The 24,163-nt window shown below is 42.9% G+C and overlaps 1 protein-coding gene across 5 annotated transcripts in view; it reads right to left on the bottom strand.

Annotated features, from left to right (window-relative positions):
* The window catches only part of pax5 (paired box 5), a 52,796-nt gene extending 29,010 nt beyond the window's left edge, over positions 1–23,786 (bottom strand). For 2 of the 5 annotated variants that reach the window (XM_035638601.2, XM_035638603.2), the window contains exons 1-5: positions 23,632–23,786; positions 8,918–9,083; positions 4,787–4,984; positions 3,949–4,010; positions 185–310 (exon numbers count right to left, since the gene is read on the bottom strand). In XM_035638601.2, the coding sequence (XP_035494494.1) occupies positions 185–310; positions 3,949–4,010; positions 4,787–4,984; positions 8,918–9,083; positions 23,632–23,677 (598 nt within the window). In that variant the 5' untranslated portion in view covers positions 23,678–23,786. The other 3 variants (XM_035638605.2, XM_035638602.2, XM_035638604.2) reach the window with 3 other exon arrangements.
* Between the last annotated feature and the right edge of the window lie 377 nt (positions 23,787–24,163).

Raw genomic sequence — 24,163 nt, 5'->3', positions numbered from 1 at the left:
TTCCATGCTGCTATGGAATGAAGGGGTCCTGAGGTTGTCAATCATCGCGGAATGTGTTTATGTATGATGTCGAATGTATACATATACATACGCATATATAATTCCTGCATGCTAGAAAAAAAATCGCAATTTTGGAGAAATCCAATGATTTGCAAGGGGTACACAAAAACATCCTTGTGCTCACCTTCGTCCCTCTTCCGCTTGCCCACATCAGCAGCTGAACTGATTCCCAGAATGCCACTGATAGAGTACGAGGAGCCGGCCGAGTCGCTGGTAACGGCTGAGACCTGTGTGGCCGCCACGGACGTCGCTGGGGACAGATCACACGACAACAGAAACAGGTTAACCTCTTGCTCCTTGTCTTTTGCCCCTGCTTGAAAATGATATGCCAAAAATTAATAGAGAATATCTCTCTATTACACAAGGTGGATATGAATAATCTTACACCTCTATCTATATAAAGGTCACACTTCACATTTCTGCAGAGGTGCAAGCATAGATGTTACGGGGTCAGAATAAATGAAGATGGAACACACCTTAAATGAAAGATTTCATGATTGCCTCAAGAAAATTACACTTTTATATAGTGTAATAATGCAGTTGTAGCCCAAAACCCTCTAGAAATCCATAGCACAACATCAGCTTGTGTAGTCCAGCTTGTGTTGTATTATTGTCGTCAGTGCCATATTTGTATTTTCGTACAGTTTGCGTGTTTTTGCGACATGCTAATTTAGCTGCTTGGTGTTGGAATTGTGTTTGGTTTTGGTGAAAAAGGTTGTAAGGGGCGATTAGCCAGTCAAGTGCACTGTATAGACTGTACATATGATTTGTTTCTCGAGATTGGGGTGTCTCCGGGCACCGGGGTCGCTCATTGTGTTTATGGTGCATTGAGAAACAGCAAAGCTCAGTTCTTACTTTTTTTCTATTATCAGAAACAGCTTTTAACTTATCTTAAGGTGCCTTTTTCAGAAAAATTCCAAATGAATTTCAAGAATGCAAAAGGATGCACCTGAAGATCTGACAAGAGCTGATAGGATTAGTGCTGAAGCGTGAATGATGTCTGCTGCCATGTTCCACTTATTGATCGTTTTGTCTCAATAACACATGAAACCCTTTTTAAAAAATCATATAAAGAGCTGCACAAGTTGGCAAAACTGTCCAAAAGAAGAAAAGAAACACAGTCTCTCTATTGCATTGAAGACCCACACGAAATTCAAGTTAGAAATTTTTCCACTATTAAAGGAACTATTTCAGTTAAATTTAAAAAGCTGTAAATGCAGTGTCTCAAATGACATAATATCACATAGACATAAAACCTCACTGCCTGACAGAGTAATGATACAGACTGACATAAAATACAAACATCAGATGTTCCTGCACACATATGATGTTACTATTCACCAACACAAACTGCATCGTGTAGAACAGTTGTGTGTACATATGTGCAGGTTTAGCCATTTGAATATGAATACAATTAAGAATGGTCAAAAATCTAAAAAGTCAACTAAAAACTATTCATGAAACTATGTGCCTTCTCCTGTTGAGCAACATTCACATGTTTTGATTCTTCGGGATCATAAATACCGTCGAGAACAAAAACCTCTGGGAAGGAGCCTGTCTGTATTTTGCTCCTCGTTGTTTCCCCCTCTAATGTTCCCCCTGAAGGAGACAAGTTCCTTGCTGGGCGACACAGCGACATACTTGTCACCGTTTCAGTGACACACACACACACACGCACACACACACACACACACACACACACACACACACACATCCTGCAACCTCTTGACACATACATACACACTGAAACATACAGTCACTCACTCCTTGGTCCCTTATCTGTGCCCCTGTAAGCGGACGTGGGGCTGAGTGACAGTATGGTATCCCAGGAGGGACAGAAAGGTGTGGAGACAGACATCCTAATCCTCTCTCCCAGCAGACGCCCAAACACAGAAAGACAAGACCAAAAAGAGGAAATTGAAAAAAAGGAAAAGGAAAAAAAACGACAACAAACCAGAGGATCAAGGTTCTTTGCAGCCGTCAGTCCTTCGCTAACGACAAGGAGAGTATAATGAATGCATATCCCTCCTTTTCCCATCAGTTGATTTAGCACTTCAATTATCTGATTTTCCTTTCTCTTTCTTTTCAGTCTTTTTTTTTTTTATCAGAACGTAACGCTTTTATTCGGCAAATCCAAATGTTCAATTTTCCGCCTGGGAGTGGGACCCATTTATCTGTGTAATCTGTGTGTGTGTGTGTGGGGGGGGGGGGGGTGTGTGTGTGTGTGTGTGTGTGTGTGCGTGTGTGTGTGCGTGCGTGTGTGTGCGTGTGCGTGCGTGTGTGTGCGTGTGCGTGTGCTTCTCAGCGGGTCTAGGTGTGTATGTATGAGGTTTATGTGTGCGTTTGCTAAATGTGTGTAAAAGGCAGGAGTCAGGGAGCAGTGTGTGTGAAATTAATTTAGATTAATAGACAATGTGCGATTATGAAGATATGAGACACTGGAACACAATCCACTGCAGGACAAAGTGAGTAAGTGAGGGAGGGAGGGAAGGAGGGTGGGAGGGAGGAGTAGAGAGGCTCATATTTATATTTAATCTGAGATATTTACTGAATAAAAAGTTGTAGTGTTCCAGTCATAGTTGTAATATATCGTTAGAAAATTAACATCCAAACCTTGTTAATTTAGACACAGGTTGAAGTTTATAATTTTTATTTCCATTTAGTTCAAAACTTAAATAACTATAATGATGCTTCTTTTCGTGATTTTTTTTGAGAATGAGAATATTATTATAATTGTAACTTCCATAATCGTGTAAAATGTCACTTTGGGATCAAGACTTAAGATTTCATCAGCCTCAAGGCAAAATCACACAACACTACCGTGGTTGCTTATTTAATCAAAATTGCCTTGCAATCTTCTTCCCCCACGAAGGGGGACAGACTTGTCTGTTGGCTCTTTTTCTTTTTCTTTAGGAATATGCACCACGCTAATTTTGGCAGAGTCTCTCGTAAAGACACAACAGACTCGTAAAAATGACCTGCGACAAGGCAGTTGCAGTTGATTGAGTAATTTAGTGGTGTATATTCAAATGTTTAAATTCCCTCTAGCCCAATAGATTTGGACCTTTGTAGAGGATCTGGCAGCTGCCTATACTTTTTATTTTAAAGTCACAGCCTTATTTTAATCTAGAATTTAATAATACAAATATTCTATTCAAGGTCATGATCTCTAATAGCCAGGCATTTTAGAGTTCGTGATAGATGGTATAAAGATTTATTTTTTTTATGAGCTTTACGTTTTTGGGAGGGAGTTTCTGGATCCTGAAGTTATACATTTACTCATTTGAAGAGGCGAGACAGTTTTTTCCCTGTCTTACTGTTTTTTTCGTGATATAAAAGTTATGTTCACGATAATGTGCTTTGATGCTCTGGGCTCCAACAGCAGCCTTTGTGTAGATCATTGTTGTTTGGAATATGATTTCCCCCCTTTGGCTACATCATTGATCTTCATAATGTTAGAAAACTCATCTGTACATGCAATGTAGTTGTCAGTTTGAAGCTTGGGGAGGACAATCCCACCGAAACATGAGTTACTAAATAAATCTCCTTATTGGAGCGCTGTTATAATACAGAATTTGGAACTGGTACAGTGTCCTTGTCAGTGTACAGGTCTCAACTGTACTACAATAAGATTGAAAGGTACATCGCACAAAGCTCAGTTTACCACCAACGCTGTTCTAATCTAAATCTAAATGTTCCTATAAATACTTCCCATTAACTTGCTTTAATTTTTTGACATCCTGATTAAAGAATTAAAACGATGAACTTTGTGGCACATAACATTTCACACTGTGTCCACCGTCTCCTCCCCTGAGACGTTTGCACAACGTCTGCTCTGTAGAATTTTGCTTCGACAGTTTGAAACAGGATTTCATAGCAGCGACCTACCTAAACTGTGAGCCGACACTGAGCCCGTTTGGCCGGGCTGCTGAACCTTAGTCCGAATGATCCTGCGGGAGGAGAGAGGAGATATTAGTGAGTGTGTGAATTCATTGTGCGTGCGTGCGTGCCTGCCTGCCTGCCTGCGTATGTGTGTGTGTGTGTGAGAGAGAGAGAGAGAGAGAGAGAGAGAGAGAGAGAGTGTGTATCCTGAGTGACAGAGAGAACATGACCATCGTGGGAGTGTAAAACTGTGTGCGTGTGTGCGTGTATGTATGTGTGTGTGTGTGTGTGTGTGTGTGTGTGTGTGTGTGTAAAGTGGCTGAGGCAGGCTGACATGGCAGAGGGGCCTCACACTTCCTGCTTGGCTGCTCATGCAAGTCTTTTTTTTTTCCTCCTCCCTATCCCTTTCTTTCCCTTTCCTCTCCTCTCCCTTCCTTTCCTCCCTTTCCCTTTCTTCCCTTTCTTTTTGTGTGTATTCCCTTCCTCACTCCCACACACCTTCCTTCCCTTTTGTCTGCCTCCTTCTCTCACTTATTTCACTATCCCTCCCTCCCTCTCTCTCTCTCTCTCTCTCTCTCCCTCTCTCTGCCTCTGTGCTCAGGGGAAGGTGTTGTCATTGTACCATCGTGTTGAACCACTGAGCTGCAGCCACTTCATACATATGGAGACTGGGGCCTCTTTGCTATTCTCTTTTAGACACACACACACACATATGCGCGCGCACATAAAACACGCAGTGCAATGTTCCTCTGCGCTCCGTACCTACACTCAGTACCTGTTGCTTTAAAGTGATGCTCACACACACACACACACACACACACACAGATTAAGCAGACCATCGTACCTGTTGATGGAGCTGACGCTGGGGACGCTGTCGTTGTCACACACTCTCTCGGCCAGGAGCCTGTCCCGGATCTCCCAGGCAAACATGGTGGGGTTTTGGCGTTTGTAATCCGCAATCTTGTCGACCACTTTGGGTGTAGCAACCTTTGGTTTGGATCCCCCGATTACCCCGGGGCGGATACTGCCCGTTTCATAGTACCTGCCGATCAAAGCATGGAAGATGCTGACGTTGGACACAGGGAGCAACATGGGAAGGTTGAAGTCAAAGTGTTAAATGAAAGATGTCGGGAGGTTTCACCTGTATATCCAAACTTGTTTTCAGTTATCAGTTATTTTAATTTTGGATTACTTCCAGTCCCGCGGGGTGTTTTAAATTGGTTCAAATATTATCTTGAAATTAAAAGTTTGATATTAATAGTCCCAAATGAATCAACAACGTGTAAGGATGATAAGGCTCAGCAGTTTAATCAGGCTGAAGTTTAAACATTCATAATTGTGTGACCTGATCAGTTGATCTGACATTGATGCTCTAAGTGCAGCAGTACTTACTGATGCAGATGATTGTGCAAAAGTAATCAAATCCCATCTCAATAAAAATGTGAACAGACTGGTTTTTAAACTACATGGTGTTCATGTATATATATATATATATATATATATATATTTGTTACTGTCAATACTCCCCTGAAAAGGGAACTATAAACTCTAATGCATTCGGCGGACTAAGAGGAAAGACTCCTCTTTCCACTCCTGCCATGAGAAAGACCCAGTGTGGGTCGAAACCTCTCGACATTTTTCCTCAGTGAGTTTTGACTTTGATATCAACAATAATGGCAATTTGACTAAATCTTTGGCTCAATATGTAAAAGCCTATAGGCTTCCCTTTGTCTACAGTTAACCTGTTTAACTTCAGGAGCACCTTGAGTTCACCTGGAGTTTTCTACTTCCCTCTCCTGTCTGTGGCCCAATCCCGATTTGTTCCAACTGAAGATGTTTCAAAATGGTCATAGGAATATTTTCCTTGGAAAAAAATAAATAAGTAAGTAAGCAGAAATAAATAAGTAGAAAAGCTAGGCACTGTAGTTTTTAACGAGTATCCAACATGGGTTGGGGCTTGTTTTCAACCATGGATGAATCCACATTTGGTCCTCTAGCGAGTAGTTACAGGAGCAGAAACATGTCCCTCGGTGGTGCGGCTCACTTCTGGGTTTATAACCATCAACGGAGCTCTGTGGCTCAAAAGGATTAAACTGCATCAAGCTTTGGCTGTGAAGATAATGCCTGATAGTAGGGTAATTGTTGGTTTTGATTCTTTGGTGGGAATAGCAATATAATAATAATAATAATAATAATATAATAAAATATTGCTTATAATAAGCAATATTTAGACCATTTTGGAGATCTGAGACACAGTTTCTGTCGTGTGATTATTCCTCCATCTTTACCACTTGAAGCAGAAATCACATCACGACTTATTTGACGTGAAGCTCTGAATCAATTATACTGCGTATTTCTCAGTGGTTACATATTGGACAAAGAGTTGACATATTTAAATAGAAAAACACATTTCTATTGTTTTACTAGCCCTTCAGCCTCAGTGTCAAATGACCTCACTTTGTTCGGTCTTAAATTTAAGCCTTGTCCCTTGCCTTATGTCTAATTTTTTAAAAGATAGGCAAGTCCATCTTCAAATAATATTAATTTGGCCAGTTAGATTAAAAGAATTACTATGGGCTGTAAATGCCGTCCATACTGACAAAGTTGTTCTGTGCAAAGAATGTACTCCGACAAATTTAGTGGCTGTGTTACAAAGTCACAGTCCTTCTAGTGCGAATTTCCCTCGACCCCTCCGCTGAAACTGAGAGAGGAAACACAGTCTGGGGAATTTCACTTTTCACTTTGGACTTGATTTTTCAAACTCACCCTGCCCTGGAGCCTCATATGAGGTCCAATATCAATGTGTTTGTGTATGTGTGTGTGTGTGTGTGTCAGTGTGCAGGGAGCGAGGATTGTTGATTTTGACATCCACCATTACTTTCACAAGGAGTGATTACAACAAGTGAAAACTCAGTGCACACGCACTGTGCAGGCATGTGAGTAGGCCTATTTTTCTTTCAATCCTCTTTGGTTTTGCTTTCTATTTTGACTGATTGACTTATCGTGAATGTTTTGTCTGCACCTTTTTAATGCTGTTTCCAGGTCTCCCTTAAAAAAAAGATTTGCTCTCTAATCTCACCTGGTTGAATAAAGGTGAAATATAATCGACACTACAAGTCAGCTGTGACGTTGCTGTCATCAGAACCTGCAGTAGATACTGTAACCGTGTCGCCTACATGACCAAAAGTAAAGGCAAATACACCTGAAAAAGTAAATATTTCGACCTGTTTCTTTGGCAATTTTGCATTGTGACAGAGTTTAGAAGAGGGTGGCATGGATAGACACACACACACGCACACACACACACACACACACACATACACACTAATGCAAACACACACACTCAGATTCAGGCATTTCGTGTCCACCATGGCTATTTCATGAATGTATTTGCATGCAGAAGGGGCATGGGGGCAGGGGTTGGGAGGACAGCAAATGCGCTACTCAGCTTGCAGAAAAAGGGGGGATGCTGTGTGTGGATGCAAGCTGTCAGTCAGTCTTAAACCTGCTGCACTCTCTCTCTCTCTCTCTCTCTCTCTCTCTCTCTCTCTCTCTCTCAGTGCTGTACGGTGGAGTAATCCCTTCCGTGAAGATGCGTGTTCCTGTAAATGTGCGTTTCCTTGTCTTTCTTTCAAGTGTGGGTGTATGTGCATGCTGCGATGTGTGGGTGTGTTGCACATTTGGACTACTCACACAGCTGGAGTATAAACACAGCTAAAGGAGAGAAAAAAACAATCTATTTTCAAATGGAAAACTATTTAAATTATTCACAGCTGAATCATTGGTGAATAAACGAGCATGGTTATTGATATCCGAGAGACGATGAGCCAGTACACACACACACACACACACACACACACACACACACACACACACGGGGTGGTCGAGTTGGTGTTTTTGTTCTGCTGGCACCAGAGAGACAGAGAGGAGAGGATAAAACAACCCTCCCTCCTTCCTTCCATCCCTCGATCCCCTCTCCTCCCCCCTCACAGTAACGCTTCAGTGAGTTGAACGGCCGGGACAGCGGAGGGAGAGAGAGAGGCAGAGAGAGAGAGAGAGAGAGAGAGAGAGAAGCAGGGGAGAACAATGAGCAACACATTTTTTGATATAGCTGAGGGTCGCTGTAGCTAATCCTTCCCCTCCGTCCCCACAAATGGTCTCTGTCTCTGATTCCTTCTTTCTTTTCCCTGCACTCTTCTTCTTTAACACGCCCTTTCCCTTTTGATTGTGTTTCCTGTTCTTGTCTTTTCTCCCATTCTCCATCTCCCTGTCTTTTTTTTTTTTTTTTAGGGGGGGTGGGTTTTGCAGAAATATGGTGCCACTTTCATTTTGATGCTAATTCCAAAAAGTGATGAATCTTTTCCCTTTTGTCCCCCTTTCTTCTGTGGGGGACGGAACGAGCAGGGATTTACTCTTGAATTTAGCTTTGAAAAGGCAGAGGGAGAGACAGACAGAGAGAGAGAGAGAGAGAGAGAGAGAAAAGGGGGGTTGAGTATGAGGCAGAAATATCGAGAGGGCTTGGACGAGAAATACACGAGAAGAGAAGAAGGTGAAAAGGAGAAAAAAGGAGAGCAGAGAACAGAGGGAGACAAATGAGAGGTGAGGGGAAACGAGGGCAGGCGGTGCTGAAGACGCAGCTTGTGCATGTTGAGGGAATTGAATCAATGACAGAATTGACACTAAATGAGTGAGTGTCATGTCGCAGGAGCCTCAGTTTGACACGTGTTGAGCAGAGCGACTCCTAAATGAACCAGATGTGCAAAGTTGCAAATGTTTGGTGCTGCGCTGTGTCCCCACGCAATAGGTTCCGCTTCAGAGATAAAGGATGACGTCAAACCCAGAGGACGACTTCTTTTACACACCTTCAGCCAACTGTCTGAGCCGTGACACGTCAGGTCGCAACATCACACACGCTGCTGGACGCTGCTGTGTGTGTGTGTGAACTGTGCATGTGTGGTGCTCGTGTGCTTGTTACCTGCCCAGTATCTTGCTGACACACCCGTGGCTGACTCGCAGCTGGCGCGAGATGTCGCAGGGCCGGACCCCTTGGTGGGCGAGTTCTACTATTCGCTGTCGCACCACATCTGGGAGGGGCCTGCCGTTTACAAACACGCCTCCAAGCTGGTTCACCCCACCGTGTCCTAGAGGTGAGAGAGAATACACCGTTCTCATGAATCAAAAATGAACTCACGGATGAATTTGTTTACAGTCAATGAAACACAAAGAGAGAGAGAGATAATGTGAAATGTGAGTGACCACATCAAAATAAAAAATGGGTCAAAAGATCAATTAAAATTGTAGATAAAAACTTTTTAATAAACTTTTTCATTAGTGTCCCAGTCCTTGACTTTTATCCAGTTTGATTTATTGGAAATCCAATTGGATAAGGCAGAGTCATAAATGTTTCACATTTTACATCGTGATCAAAGTTTGACAACCACAGCTAATCATTTTTTTGCAAATATATTAGTAATTTGCCCATAATACTGTTAGAACAGTAGCAGTCTTCCATCGCTAACTTCCGAGCAGCTCAACTGAAGCGCTTGCTACAGGACAGGGTTTTTTTGGACAGTCTTGCATCACGGTTCATCAAGATCTATTTTTCTCTAGAGGAACTAAATAACCTCAGTCCGGCTTTGATAAATCCCCCCGCCTCTTACACTTGTGGATTTCTATTGTCCAAAAGGCTAACAGACTAAGAAATGCTGACTTATTTGCGGCTGGCAGTGTGTGTTTCTGTGGGCTTACACTTGGTAAAACTGCATTTATACGTGCTCATCAATATTATTTGATGAAATACTCATCAGTATCTCAGCTCACTTGAGTCACTGCCCAAGACTGAAATAAGGGTTTGTTTATTTTTTTTAAAGAATGTACAAGCAATGTATTTTCTTCATCTACTATATGTTATATTTACAATAATTGGTTATGAGGTTTGGTTCAGAAATACGGTAACTTTAGCCAGACTTGCTGGGGTTGGTATCCCACAACCACTGGTGCCTTGCTCGGGTCAAATTACAATGTCAGATAAATCTGGTTTCTTTGCTGCCACTGATTTTTTTCTCGCTCAGCATAAAAATGCCAACTTGACAAATCTTATGTGCAGACTTTGTCCATTTTTTAACCCAGGGCTGAGTGTATACGCTAAGAACTTCAGTAAATGAAGGGATTTCAATTAATTATTGACCAAGGCCTTGCCCGGTTCCCTTACTGAAAGGTAGCCCTAATGTTCCTCCTGAGGGATGAAGTATAGAAGGAGATTAATGAAAGAGAGCAAGGCTGGTATATGCACCAGAATAAACTGTAATAAAAAAGCCGAATCATCAGCTATAGTTTAATAACTTAAAGTTACATTTTTGTAGTCTTCTGTACCACTGTAGCCACAAGACTCAGAAAATTACAGTCACCTGTTAATTCATGAGACGGACGACAGATTTAAAGAGCAGCAAGAAAGAAAACAAAGAGCTGGGACAACAAATGAAGCCTGTTGACTAATTGGTATATTGTCTCATTCACCCTGTTCTGGAGCCATACAAACGTGCACGGGACAAGAGGTTGGGTTCACCGAGGACAGGTCGGCAGCCTGTCACAGTTTTCGTAACCACATCTTTGTGAACTCTACAATGAAAGGCTTTAGCGAGCTGAGCCTGATCGGACAGCAGAAAACCAGTGTAAACCAAGGCTAACCATTGTATCAGCAGCGCCAAGATACAGTAAAAACTGAGTGGGATCCAGGGAAGGGAGACTTTTAGGGACAAACAAAAAAATCAGGCTCCGACTCTGTAGAAGTATTTGTGCATATACTGTATATGTGAAAATCTCACCAAAGGCAGAATATAAACCAACCAGAATTTCACCACCACATAATCCACTGGCTTTTGTATTACCATAGTGATTACGTCTTTAGGGGACACACACACACACACACACACACACACACACACACACACACACACACACACACACACACACACACACACACACACTAATCCTAGCTGTGGGGGTAATAGATTTTAAACACATTACCCCAGCAGGGATACCCCCTAAAACACAAAGCTGTCCCCTGAACCTGTCCCCCTGCACTCTTCTGTTCACCATCAGCATAAAATGAAGAAATACACACACACACACACACACACACACACACACACAGTCTCCCCCAGCCTAAATATAAATAGGTCTACATATAAAGGATAAATACAGAAATGTGAGGTCTAGAGAGTCTCATCCGGTGAAATCAAACAAAGCTATTTCCAAACGCCCCAGTGTGCACGGTCACCCTCTTCCATCCTACTTTATTTTTTAAGATAGAAAAGGAAGCTTCATTATGCAGATGCCTGCCGCAGACAGTACAATTTGAAAAGCAATCGCTCTTTACAAAGGGCAAAAATAAACAGCATTTCATATCCATGAATGCGACGCCCCTGTGAACTGGGCTCAACCAGGATTCAAAGACTAAATGGCATGACAAGTTACAACCACTAAAGGTTCGTACAGTATAATCACATTAGCTGTGTAAAAATATTCCCCTTTCCTGGTGACCCTGTTCTACTAAATGAACGGAACACTAAAGTGTATTTTAGTATTCATGGTTTTTAAAGGGAATTCACCCAATTTTACACTTCGAAATCAGTTTATTCAGCTTGTACAATGCGCAGTAGCCTATAATTTCTTCTGCGGCTCTAAAGTCTGAGGAAATCAACGTGAGTAATGTCTTTAGATCCATTTCAGTTTTGGTTTGGTGACCACACATTTAAAACAGAAAGCGCGATTGAAAGACAACGTTGAGTTGAGTTTTTGTTACGTGTAGAAGAGAGGGTTTGACCCACACATCTGACTTTAACCATTTGTTGTCTTTACTGTTGTTGTTGTTGCTGTTGTTGAAGTTTTTCTGTAGTAATACTGTGTTACTATCATTAATATTTCTTTATGATCTTAGTGTATCTGTTGGGCACCAATTACAGCATGTGTTATGCACAGCTGTGCTTCAGTGCAAAAAAATCATTACTGTAATTGGAAATTGAAAAAAAAAGAGTTCCAACTTGATGAAGCACTTTAGAGATTATTATTATTAACCTTTGCCGCTCTCTGTGTTTATTATATCTGCTTTATTTTGTGTGTAATTTTTAGGAAACACCCTGGGACACACAAGGAGGAGAAGCAGTTTCCGTCCCTGCCTGCTGTTTGAAATCATTGAAGACAGTGAGTACGGCACACTGGCTGTCCTGTGTAATATGACGATTCACTGTGTGTCTGCTGATAGACTTTAATGTTGACGGGTACATTGAAGAATCAGATCACGTAATCTCAATTTTTAGCTATCACAAATTTTGTGTGTGGAGCACATACGACACCCCCTGTCATCAGAGCCTCGATTCACCAGAGATACTGTGATTTATTCCACTCTGCCACTGTGGAAATCCACAGGTTCTTTGAGATATTTTATACTACTGGTATAAAGTTTAGATGATGGGAAACACAGAAAGAGAGATATAAGAAAGGTCAGCAGCCAGAATGCAGATGTTGGTGTTCAAGTTCAGCACGTGTGTGTGTGTGTGTGTGTGTGTGTGTGTGTGTGTGTGTGTGTGTGTGTGTGTGTGCGCGTGTGCGCGTGTGCGTGTGTTGCTTTGATTCGAAAGGAGTAATCCAGTGTGATGGATTCCTGTGGATTCCTGTATTTATTAGAAATCCTAAACGTAGTGTCCCACTGGGTACGAGGATTCAAAGAGAAGACTCTCCTGCACGCACTCACTCACGCACACACACGTACAGGCATGCACGCAGACACACACTCACACACACACATATTTTCAGATATTCCTCAAATCAAGAAAGCGCGCTGACCTACATGGACAGATCTTAAGCACACTCTTCCGCTCGCTGTGAATACACTGCATGGTTGTAAAACGGCATTATTCCTTCCTCGTCTCTTTATTATTATTTCCTGAAACCTTTGCTGCCTGCCTCGCTGAATAAAAGCACAGTTTTTGCAAGGGTCGTTTATTGAAGCCCACTGTGCTACGTCCTCCTCCCCACCGGTTTCTGCAGAGAGGACTCTCTCGCCCCCTCTGTCTCTCTCCCTCCCTCCCTCTCTCTCTCTCTCTCTCTCTTCCTCAGATAAGAGTAAATGAAATGGTTCCTTTCACCCTTCCTATCTGGGCCAGGGCATGAAATACGCCTTGCTTTGTAAAGAGGTGGAGAGGAATGACTTGTGACCCACAAACCCCCCCCAGATAACTATTTATTTACTTATCTGTGTGTTTACTGTTGGCATTAGACGTCCGGGCTCTCACTATTCTTGGGGTATAGGCCACTATGGGGATTATGTGTTTGAAATTTATTTTCCAAACCTATACATACTGATAGGAACCAACGCAAAAACGTACGGATTCCATAAATTTGTTTATCTATCTCTGTAGCAGAACTCTCTAAATAAGTGGTTTAAGGTTAAATGCTATAGCCCAAGATTTTTCACAGCTGTAATATTAGTCTTGAGAGCAATCGATCTTACAGCTTTTTATCGTGCCAACCGAAAGAAATGCACAGAAATGCATAGGAATTTTCTTGCATTTTAGGTGAAATAGTCCCTTTCTTTTGGTCACGTAGCTAAAAACGATTTTATTTGGACACATGTCACCTTACGGAGGAAACAGGGACATGACATTCCCTCACAGCTGTGTGAGTTTGGTGTGGGAGCTCCAGTAATTCATCACACCGACCAAACAAATGAACCGCTTGCTCCCAGATATTCAATGAACCCCGGCCAGCTTGGGAGGTTCTGTTGCAAATTAGATACAAAGATTTTGCCAAATTAGGGGTCTTGGCTTTTTTGAAGGGTCTTTCTATAAACGCTGAACCCACAAAGTCTCCAGACGGGGGTGGGGGTGGGGGGGGGGGGGGGGGGGGGGGGGGGGGGGGGGGGGGGGGGGGTGTTGGCAGAGGCAGCAGCTTCAATTTCGTCCTGGAGAAACAGCACCAGTGAGGGACAGAGGCAGCCAAAGGACCAGGGGTCATTATGCATCCCTGTTGTATTTTATTTATTTACCCTTTATAGGAGCTGACTTAAGAGCCCAGCACCTCCTTAAATGTTTGATTGATTCACTGTTTCCGGGAGGAAAAAATACAGAGATAAAGCTGAATATATTGGAGCTCCCCCATCCAGAAAATAAGGTCCATTAGGCCCTCTGTCTGTCTACATTCCTCTATGTCTCTCTCTCTCCCCCCCCCCCCCCATCTCTCATCTGCCTCGTCACGGCCTGACGACTCAAAAATAAAGCCAAAGAGAAATCGCAACAAAACGCCACCGGTTCTTTCTCTCTCCTCTCTCTCGTTCTCTCTCTCTCTCTCTCTCTCTCTTTCTCTCGTTCTCTCTCTCTCTCCCTTTCTCTGTTAAAGAGAGAGAGAGAGAGAGAGAGAGAGAGAGAGAGAAAGAAAAGAGGGAACTAGAAATTACTTTTGGCTGAAAACCTGTTTGGAAACTTGCCCGCTAGAATACAGATGAAGCACATTTCCTTGAGCAAACAATGAATAGATCTGTGAGATGTGCCACGCAGGCGTTTTCATACGTATATAGTGTTATTTTTTCTCTCTCTCTCCAGAAATGTTGTTGGCGACTCAGGAAAAAACTGTTAATAAGCGATTCGATTTATTAGGAGTTATCAGATATTAAAATGAGTCGTTTCTACAGAGATGGTTTGATTGAAAGAATAAAATGCAGGACAACAATAAATAAATTAATCCTGCTTTAGTCTACAACCTTAACTTGTTTGGGGATTCTCCATAATCTGTCCAATATGTAATTCTGCCTGTGAGAGGTATTTTTTTTTTATCCTAAGGCAAACTCATGAGTCGACCACTAAGGTATAGGCCACAGCCTCGGCTACTTATTATTCAGCATGCCACCATTACCATTACAATACGTGATTATGAAATTCAGCTCATTATCATCACAATTACCTGGTATAGATTTTTTTTTATAAAAAACATCACTGCATGCTGGCCTTCATATTGTCCGTCGTATGGGCCATAAAACACGACCTAGACTCAGCAAAGTTATAACCAAGCAGTCAGCAGTGTTTCAAGAATTATATATATATATATATATATATAAAATGATATACATATAACTATAAAAGACGTAACGAAATAGATTTTCAACTCAATAAAGAAGTAACTCCACTTCTAAACGATAAACAAAAAATAAATAACGTTCAGTGTTAAGGGGAAGCTCTCTCTCTCTCACACACACACACACACACACACAGGGAGAGAGTCATCCACACACCATCCCTCCCTCTCTCTCTCTCTCTCTCTCTCTCTACCGTTGACATTTTTCGGGTGTAATCGTTTTAAAGCGTCTCCGGGCTTTGACATATATAACTTTAGTTGCACTGTGACCGTCAGCACCGCGGATCATTGGCTTTGGTGAAACGCCAGAGAAGAGGAAACGTGATTCGTTCTAGTTTTTGAATCTGTGTGGGGTGGGTTTTTTTTTTTATATACCCACAGGATAACGCACCGTGGGAACCTCTGTCAGTCACATATAACACGGCTTCTCTCCGGGACTAAAACTGGAATAAAACACGTAGTCTACTGCGTAATCTGTTCGGTCACACGCTGGAATACCTGTAGGACGCTTTATTCGGCTTTTCAGTGCAGTGGCAGATCCAGCACATTGTACACATTTCTTAAGACAAATTATTTTCAATCGGACCTCCATCACAGTCGATCCTGGGAGATGATTTGAATGGATAATGTGATTTATTATAAATGAGTGAATTCATTCAGGGGTCAGTTTGATGTGATTTTCCTTCAAGCTCAGTGTCTCGGTGCTCATATTAATTTTCTCCCACATTGTTATTTATATGAACTGTATGATGCAGGATATTTCACTTGTATCAAATGGATTCCGTGTAAAGGGAGGTGGCTGCTATTCGAGGAGGGAGAGTGGACTAAAAAAAAAAAGAAAGAAAAGAAAACAAAGCAAGGGCCCGCCATGTCACGACTGAGTGAACAAGTTGTGTGCCCCCCTCCCCCCGCCCCCGTTTATATGCCACGTCCCCCCATGAAGCACCTGCTCTGCTGAAGTGTCCTTGAGCAAGACGCAGAGCGGGCGACACGCTGCGAGCTTGGACCGGTGCGCGCGCCCCGAGCCGCTGGGCAGTGAGAGGAGAACTTCCCTGCGGGGGATCAACAGAGTCTCACCTTGTTATTATTATAAGAGCCGAGCAGATCTCCTCCTCTCGCACCTGTGTGTGTGTGTGTGTGTGTGTGTGTGTGTGTGTCCAACGTGCAGAGACACTGCCACTGACTGTTTGTGGATCAAGTTCAGCTTTTAGTCATGCTTTGTTAACCTCTCTCTCTCTCTCTCTCTCTCTCTCTCTCTCTCTCTCTCTCTCTCTCTCTCTCTCTCTCTCTCTCTCTCTTCTTCCATTCAAAGCCGACAACGCAGCAAACCGTCCAACAGATACAACAAAGTGCAGTCCCCCGAACAGCCCGCATTATAATAGAATAAAAAATAATAATAACTTCAGCTCCACGCATAATTCTGTCAACTTCCACCTGCACTATTTGAACCTTTATTAAATAATGCAAGTGAGGAGACATAAGAAATATTCAAATAAACAATGGAATGATAAATCGCAAATGCACAAAGGAGAATTGATTAAAAAATCACGAAATAATTGACGCCTTAAGTTTGTACAAATGAATGTATCCAGATTTAAAACACTGCAAACAATATATATTTTATCCATGTCCGAAGTCATTAAACGGAGATGAATTTCTCACTCGCACAACAAAATTTGAATCGTATACTTTCACATCCCGAGCTGTTTTGGGATAAATATTTATATATATTTTTTTTAAATTACAGCACCTTGAATTTAGCAGTCCAATATTAGAACGTGATTTAATTTGCACAGATCTTGGAACAGATGCGGGAGCTTGTGCACATTATTTCAACACTGTTGCTCTTCTTTTGTGTGTCGATAAATGGATAATATTTTTTCGGAATATATATATATATTTTTATTTTTTTTATTTTTTTTGCAGTATGTGTTGCAGCTTTAAACGCTTCTTCCACCGTGTGCACGTATGGCTGTTGGTCCGGGGGATTGGTTCGGTTCAGGGCAGATGGGAACATGCAGAGTGAGGTAATTATAAAAAGCAGAAAACTTACTGTGCATTGCCGCGAACGGGTCGTGCTTACAGTGAATCTCCATCGGAAAGATGGGGCTGCAGGGCCCCTCCAGTGTACGATATATGAGAGGACCTCAAATGCCACCGGACGGCCCGCTTAAGGCGGCAGAACGTGACCTCCGTGATATAGAAGGAAGCAGGTTCTACCGGGCCCCCAAAGATTTCAACTTTTTTTTTTTTCTTCTCGAGAAATTATAAGAAAAGGAGCGTCCGCAGATTGACGGGGTCACGTTGTTTGCAGGCGACTTTATCTGGAACTAAACGGGAGGTTTGTCGGTGGACGGTGTCAGAAATAGGCATCAGTGACGGGCCCCCTCCTCCTGGGGACAGGACACCACAGCTGGTCTGTTCTGGCGTCCACAGAACCAGAGGAGGGACCAGACAGCGAGAGGGGTCATTCCTTCAGCTGCCGAGTTGCACCAGTCCAAGCAATGCAAAAGTAGAGAAAACTTTGCAAAAAAAATAACTAAATAGAAAAATTTTAAAAATATATAGAAGCAAACAAAGTATAGTCTCCCTCCCTCTCTCCTTCGCGGTCCGCTGCTTTTGACCTCTGAACTGTGATGATGAGGGGGGGGGGGGGGGGGGGGTTCTCCTTTCAGTCTGTTAAAAATATATAATTTTAAAAGATACAAACAATTAAAAGATAGTAGGAAAAAAAACGAAAAAAAAAATTCGTTACAGATCCGCTATGGGTGTTTTTTTATTCTTCCAGGTTATCTGTGCAAATCGTCCTCCTCTCACACTGCCACTTGGTAATCTCCCATTAGTGAAGCGAGTGGGCGCTCAGATGTTGAAGTCTCATATCCACCGTGCCAAAAGAAGAAATACAAAGAAAAGAAAAAGAAACGCAGCAGTAGTATGAAGATAGACAACACTCTGGTTAGAGGCGGACCTGAGAGTTGTTGTCCTGGCAGCTCTCTCTCTGTCACCGTCTGTGTTGAACCAGGACCCGCTGCACGAACGTATCCACGGGACTCCCGGTCCGTGTGATGAGAGTTTCGAAGACGAATTTCTTGGTGCTGGAATAGAAAAAAACGGTCCCGTCCAGATTCAGGGGTGATACTTTTTTGGAAAAAAACGCTGCCACTGTGGAGTGAACGTGTGCACGGAGTAAGGCTGCCCTGCGCCCAGCGTCCACGGTGGCGCACGCCGCGTTTCAGGACCTGCTCTCGTGCGGACAGCGCCCGCGCTCCCAACCCCCTGGAACCCTAAGCTCCACGCGCCGGCCAGCTGCCCGTCACTCACGGCGCAGTCAGCCAATCACGGCGCGAGCGCTGCCTCGACGTCGACGCCGACCCCGGCTGGGATCGGGCGGGAGGAAGGAGGCGATTGGCTGACGCGAATCCCGTGGGCCAATGACGCCGCGCATGTATTGTCCCTCCGCCAATGGGGGAGGCTCGCAGGAGCGACGCCGGGCTCGGGGAGTAGATGATCATATGTTTAATTTCAATTAACGAAGTTAAAAACCTTAATGCCTTTATACCCATTTGCGCTCAATTTATTCATGTCAATATTAAATGGATAATTAATCGAGTATTACCCCAAAAAAATGAGGCTTAGTTGCAGCAGGGTTTTATGCTCAGTAACTCAAACAGAAAATATCAATTTAGTTAGCGGGGGATTTTTTTGAAAGAATATATAAACGAAAATCCCGGGTTTAGAAGGCCCAGAGCATTTTTAGTAAAACGCCTTCCAGTGAAATGTTCACTAAATGTTCACTGTTCCTGTTTGTAGGCCTGCAGGACGGATAGCTGTCAACAATTGGCCCTGCACGATTCCCCTCGTTCGTCCAACACTGTTATGAATCTTTAGCTGGGGGAGAACTGAGAGAAATCACATGAAACATGCATTCCCTCTCATTACCTAATTGATTGCAGATCCAAGCGGATGTCGTTTTTTAATGAAATGCAATTGGCTAGCTCCGCATTCACACTCCAAACTGAGGCCGAGAGAGGGGGATTCAATACATGTTTCGTCCCACCTGATTTGAGAGGGCATATCTCAGCCTCGCCCCTGTAATATTAACCACGCAAATAGCCTTAAGCATGTGCCAAATTAAAAAAACAAAACTGTTATTTCCCTTCTTCCTGTTTCTAGACATTTAATCATTTCTGTTCTTCGGTGTTTACACATGCACTTCTAACACATTTGGAGCCATACAGGGCAGAAATAATCACCTGATTCGTGCCCATATGACAGCATCATTAAAGATCTCCTGCTTAAGTTTTGATTTTCGTAGCTGTTATTTATGAAAAACAACAAAAGCAATATCAAACTTATTCGGCCAATGTTTTCGTCCTCAAAAGACGTTCGGGCCTGATTTACCTCAAGGCAATGCATCTGATCCCGAAAAGGTCAATGTATGACATTATTGAGTTTCTTTAATTTTAGATTTTTGTGTATATATATATATGTTGGCAGGATTTCTTGCTTTGCATTATTGGTGTCCTTAATAAGACTGGCTCACGTTGAAATGCTCGTAGCGCAAAAAAAGAAGTGTCTTAAATTCAAATACGACATAATTAAAAATGAAAATCACTAAAACACCTTTATGCTCACTCCAGTCATTACTTTCTTTAAATAAATTTTAAAAAATCATCCCAGAAAAGAGAAAAGTGAAAGATTTGACGTTGAGGCTTCTTTAGTGTGGATGTTTGCTGAGTGAACCACGAGGGGGCGTTCAACCTTGGGCAATATGCCCGTACACACGCACACACACACGGACACACGCACACACACACACACACACACACACACACGCAAATGCAAGACATATAGAGAAACTTTACAACCAGCATGTTTTAACTCAGGAGGCCTTCGAACAGAGAAGCAGACACGCAGGCTGAACATGTGGAACAATGTATACTGACACAGCAGGATCACTGGTCTCTCGCACCTCCGGTGTTTTGGCTTTTAAACGAACCCCTCTCTGTTTCTTCAACCCGGAATCTTCAAACCACTAAACATGGATTCATGAATCTTCATTGAATCCACGTCCCGGCTCTTTAATCCACTGACAGTAAAGTACACCTCGAAGCATTCGCACTAATCCTCATTCATATTTCACGTCTGTTTCTTGAGTATATTCATGAATTAGACCTCATACAAATCTGACAGACAGCAAACCCGATTGATTTTGTTTTCATAATACAAAAAGAAAAAAGACAATAGACCCAGATTCACTTAGGATACAGGAACTTGCTGGGGTCATGTATACCGAAGACATCAGGCCACACGAAAGGAGCAAAAGTATGCGAGTAGACAATGACGATGACTATTGGAGACACTGTTGCGATAAAACTCTGCAAACAGTGAAATCTATTAGCCGTTTTCTATTTTCTTTGCATAATCCAATATATAGATTTATATTTCTTGTATTATTTTTCATCCCCTTTAAAGATAAATAAATACATTTGCAAATTGGCTCTTCAGATCTTCAAACAGGGACTCCAAATCAAAAGCATAACCATATAATATTGTGGAATTTAGTTTTGTTTTCCCCCATTGTATTCGATCGCCTTGTGCAGGCAGAGTCTGGTTTTATTTATTGAGATACAGACGCTGAGCGCTTCTGTCGCCACAGAAGTAAATTGCAGCCGTCGCCCTTGTCTCCCTGATTTGCAAATTAAATACATAAGCAATTAAAAAAAATCCAAACACAATCAATCATGTATACAAATTGTTGTTGCTTTAGGGTTGGAAGATGTGAAGAAAACTTCCATCAGGGTGGGACGACTTTAATCCGGGGGTCCAAAACACCATTACCATATTTCATTACCTCTCCAGTGCTGGAAATGGGAGGATGGGAGGGGGGTGGGGGGGTTGTATACTTTTTAAAACATTAGTAAGAATGACTTTGAGTCGTGATAATGATTTGGAGGCAAATTGGAGGCGATGTTGTTGCTGAAGTGTCCCATCTTCCCTCCCTTCTCTCCCTTCCCTCCATCCACCATGAAAAAGCTTCGGCTGTTTTGCCTTTTCGCGCCCGAGTTCTCGAAACGAGAAAAGCAATGAAAAATTAATAGCGCATGTTAACTCCACCAGCTCGTTTATTACACGCCCGCTGACTGTAAACATAATGAGAAAGCTCCCGTATCTCTCCTTAAGTTTTTTTGGGGGGTTGTTTGCTTATAAAATATAAAAGTCATAACTAATGAATAAAATATATAGACTGGAAAGCGAACCGTCTTCGGACTTCCCCAGGTGGAACCGAGCAGGCGAACCACAACGATCCCTTCTCCCACTCACAGGCCCTAATCACACAGACCTATTAGTAATCGTTTGGCGCATTGATAATGCAATTAAAGAGCAGCCTGTCATTGGTCAGACGGAGCGCGAGGCCCTGCGTGGCTACAGCGTCAGGCCTGTGTTGTGATGGGGCTCCTGAGGTCAAAATGAAAGTAGGCTATAAGCCATGTGAGGTCACTAGCTCCTTGTTTCTCCCTCTCCCTCTCCTCTTTCCTACACCCTCCACCCCTCTCTACCGCAGCCTTTATTGGTTTCCGAGTCTGGCAACGACTTAAACGTGGAGAATCAGATATTCTGAATGGAATAATTATATATATACTGTGAGTGTGTGAGGCCTAAATGGTTAAGGGGAACTCGTGCCAGAGTTTCTTAGCGTTTCATCACGAAGCTGTTGGGGGCGCGTGCTCAAAAAGGATTGGTTAAGATTGACACAGTGTGTCAACCAAAGCTGGAATATAAATGGATTCTCTCGGTCAGAACCTGACTACGACATTTTGCCTTAAGATGTTTTGGGTTTTTTTGTATTATTATTATAATGGGGAGGGGAAAGGCAGCAGGATTTTGGAAGGCCTTTATTAAAATCACAGGTCAATGATCATATATTTCAATCGGACCATAACAGAAAACTGACCTTTGTTTATTTTTTCCCCTTATTGATGAAATAATAATTTAACGGCAGCCATTACACTTCTCGTCGTCAGACAGTCACAGATATGGCGGCTCTGCTTTTTTTTGGGGGGGGGGGACAACCCTTTTACGCACTTTTACGCACGACCAACCTGCAGGGCGGGAAGAGAGGAGGTCTTACCAGATCCACATTCACTCTCACAGATTCTCCTTTGTACCCCGAGCACGTATTTTAAAGTGAGAGGAAATGGAGCGGCTGTAGGTAAAGGCCCTGGGCCCTACAGACTTTACACATCAACAGGGGAGGGCCTCTTTTAAACTCTGATTTCCTCCGCGGTTAAAAGGTTATTATCCAATTGCTACAAATCCCACCGCTTTCTCCGTTTATCAGAGGGTAAACCCACTCAACAAAAGACTGCAAAGGAGGCATTATTTGTCTTACAGACCACAGGCATTATTTAATAATTTATGTCCATATAGAAGTCTGGGCACGAGCTATAATATATTTCTTTTGGGAGACAAATTATCGTAATCCGAGCCGAATTCCTGCAATATTGTAAAAATGAATATGAGGAAAAGTGAAATGCATTCTGTCCCTCAATGAAATGTTGTTTCATAATGTTTTAAACATTTACTATGCAGACATCCCCATATTCTTAGTGGCAGACAATCAGGTGGACCACTAAAAGCTTTTGCTTTTCTGGAGAAAAGGTTTTGGGCCAAGTGCCCTTAGAGGCTGTTCACCTGTCCACTGTTCCTTAATGACAAACAACGGTTTATCAATGCAGACGCAGCGGGCAGCAATATGAAATGATGTGATATCCGTTGGGTGCCATATCAAGGTCGATGGCCTGATCCAGCGCTGTACCAGACCCCGCTGTTTTATGAATAGGCCCATAAGGAGATGAACTTGTTGAATACAGTGGTGGACACAGGCCGGAAAGAGTAAAGCTCAAGATCCTTGAATTTAAGGAAATTATTTCGGGGCAGAACATGCAGGTGAGTGACTTCAACGTCAGTGAAAAAATAAATATATATCTTCCACCTGCTCATCACCTCACATGTACACCTGTTCTCATAAGATCCAAAGATGCTGATTTAAGTAAGGCCTTGCATGGAACAAACGTGAGTCGCCCCCCCCCCCCCACACACACACACACGCTGCTCTCAGGTGATGCACACAGTCAGACCAGCACGTGGAGAAGATTCCGCCTCTGGTCAGAACAAACGCCAAAACTGCCAAACTTTTCAAACTGCCTTTCCTTCTTTGGCTTGTTAAAGTCTAACAAATTATTTAAAACACAGCCGAAAGTTCGCACTAACAGAAGCCACCAGCTGAGCACCCCTGGCTCCAAAACTTGCCCAAGAACATTTCGTAAAAAGGGGTTAAAAACAAGTTAAGTCGTTCTGGATTCTCGTATCGAAATAGACGCAGAACACAAAAGGAAAGTTATAGAAAAGGAAACATTTTCAACAACTTCCACAGATAACTTGCTCGACATGTGTAAAAGTTTCTCACAAGCAAACCTGTGAAGCGAACAAATAACAACTTGTTTAACAGATACAAAAGTACAAATGAATTTAACCTCAAGTGAGTGGCTGTGACCCTACCTGCTCTCCCCAGCCGCAGTGCAGGACTCTTGGGCCCCTGGTCCATGTTGTTACCCCCGTTAGAACAGGGGGAGGCGATGGAGGAAGAAAAAAGGAAAAGAACAAAAACTTTTGGCAGTGTCCCCCTCTCCCTCCCTTTCTCTCTCTCTCCCTCCCTCCCTCCCTCCCTCTCTCTTTTTTGTTCTTTCGTCCTACAGTACGTTTGGGGCGAGTTGTAGGTTGAAATAATTCGACCCTTCCGCTCCCTTATTGCACTCCCTGCAAGTGCTCAGTCAGCTGCAACTAAACGCTTTAGGTGGAAAAAGGGCTTCGGGGGGAAGCGTGAAATGATCACGCCGAGTAAAAAGAGCCGCTCTCTCAATGTGCGCTCATGTCCTGTCCCTTTTTTTCCCCGCACGAGCTGCGCACACAAACGCAGCACGTATTAACGCGCGCGCACGCGCTCGCTTTCACGCGTACATTCACACAACATGCAATCTCTACCTTTCCCTGCAGCCCCCCCACGCCCTCACTTGCATCTGTTCCCGAGTTC

The sequence above is a fragment of the Scophthalmus maximus genome, chromosome 8 (assembly GCF_022379125.1).
Source record: "Scophthalmus maximus strain ysfricsl-2021 chromosome 8, ASM2237912v1, whole genome shotgun sequence".
NCBI lineage: Eukaryota > Metazoa > Chordata > Actinopteri > Pleuronectiformes > Scophthalmidae > Scophthalmus > Scophthalmus maximus.
Note: the sequence above shows the minus strand (reverse complement) of the source record. Positions and strands in the feature narration are given on the sequence as shown.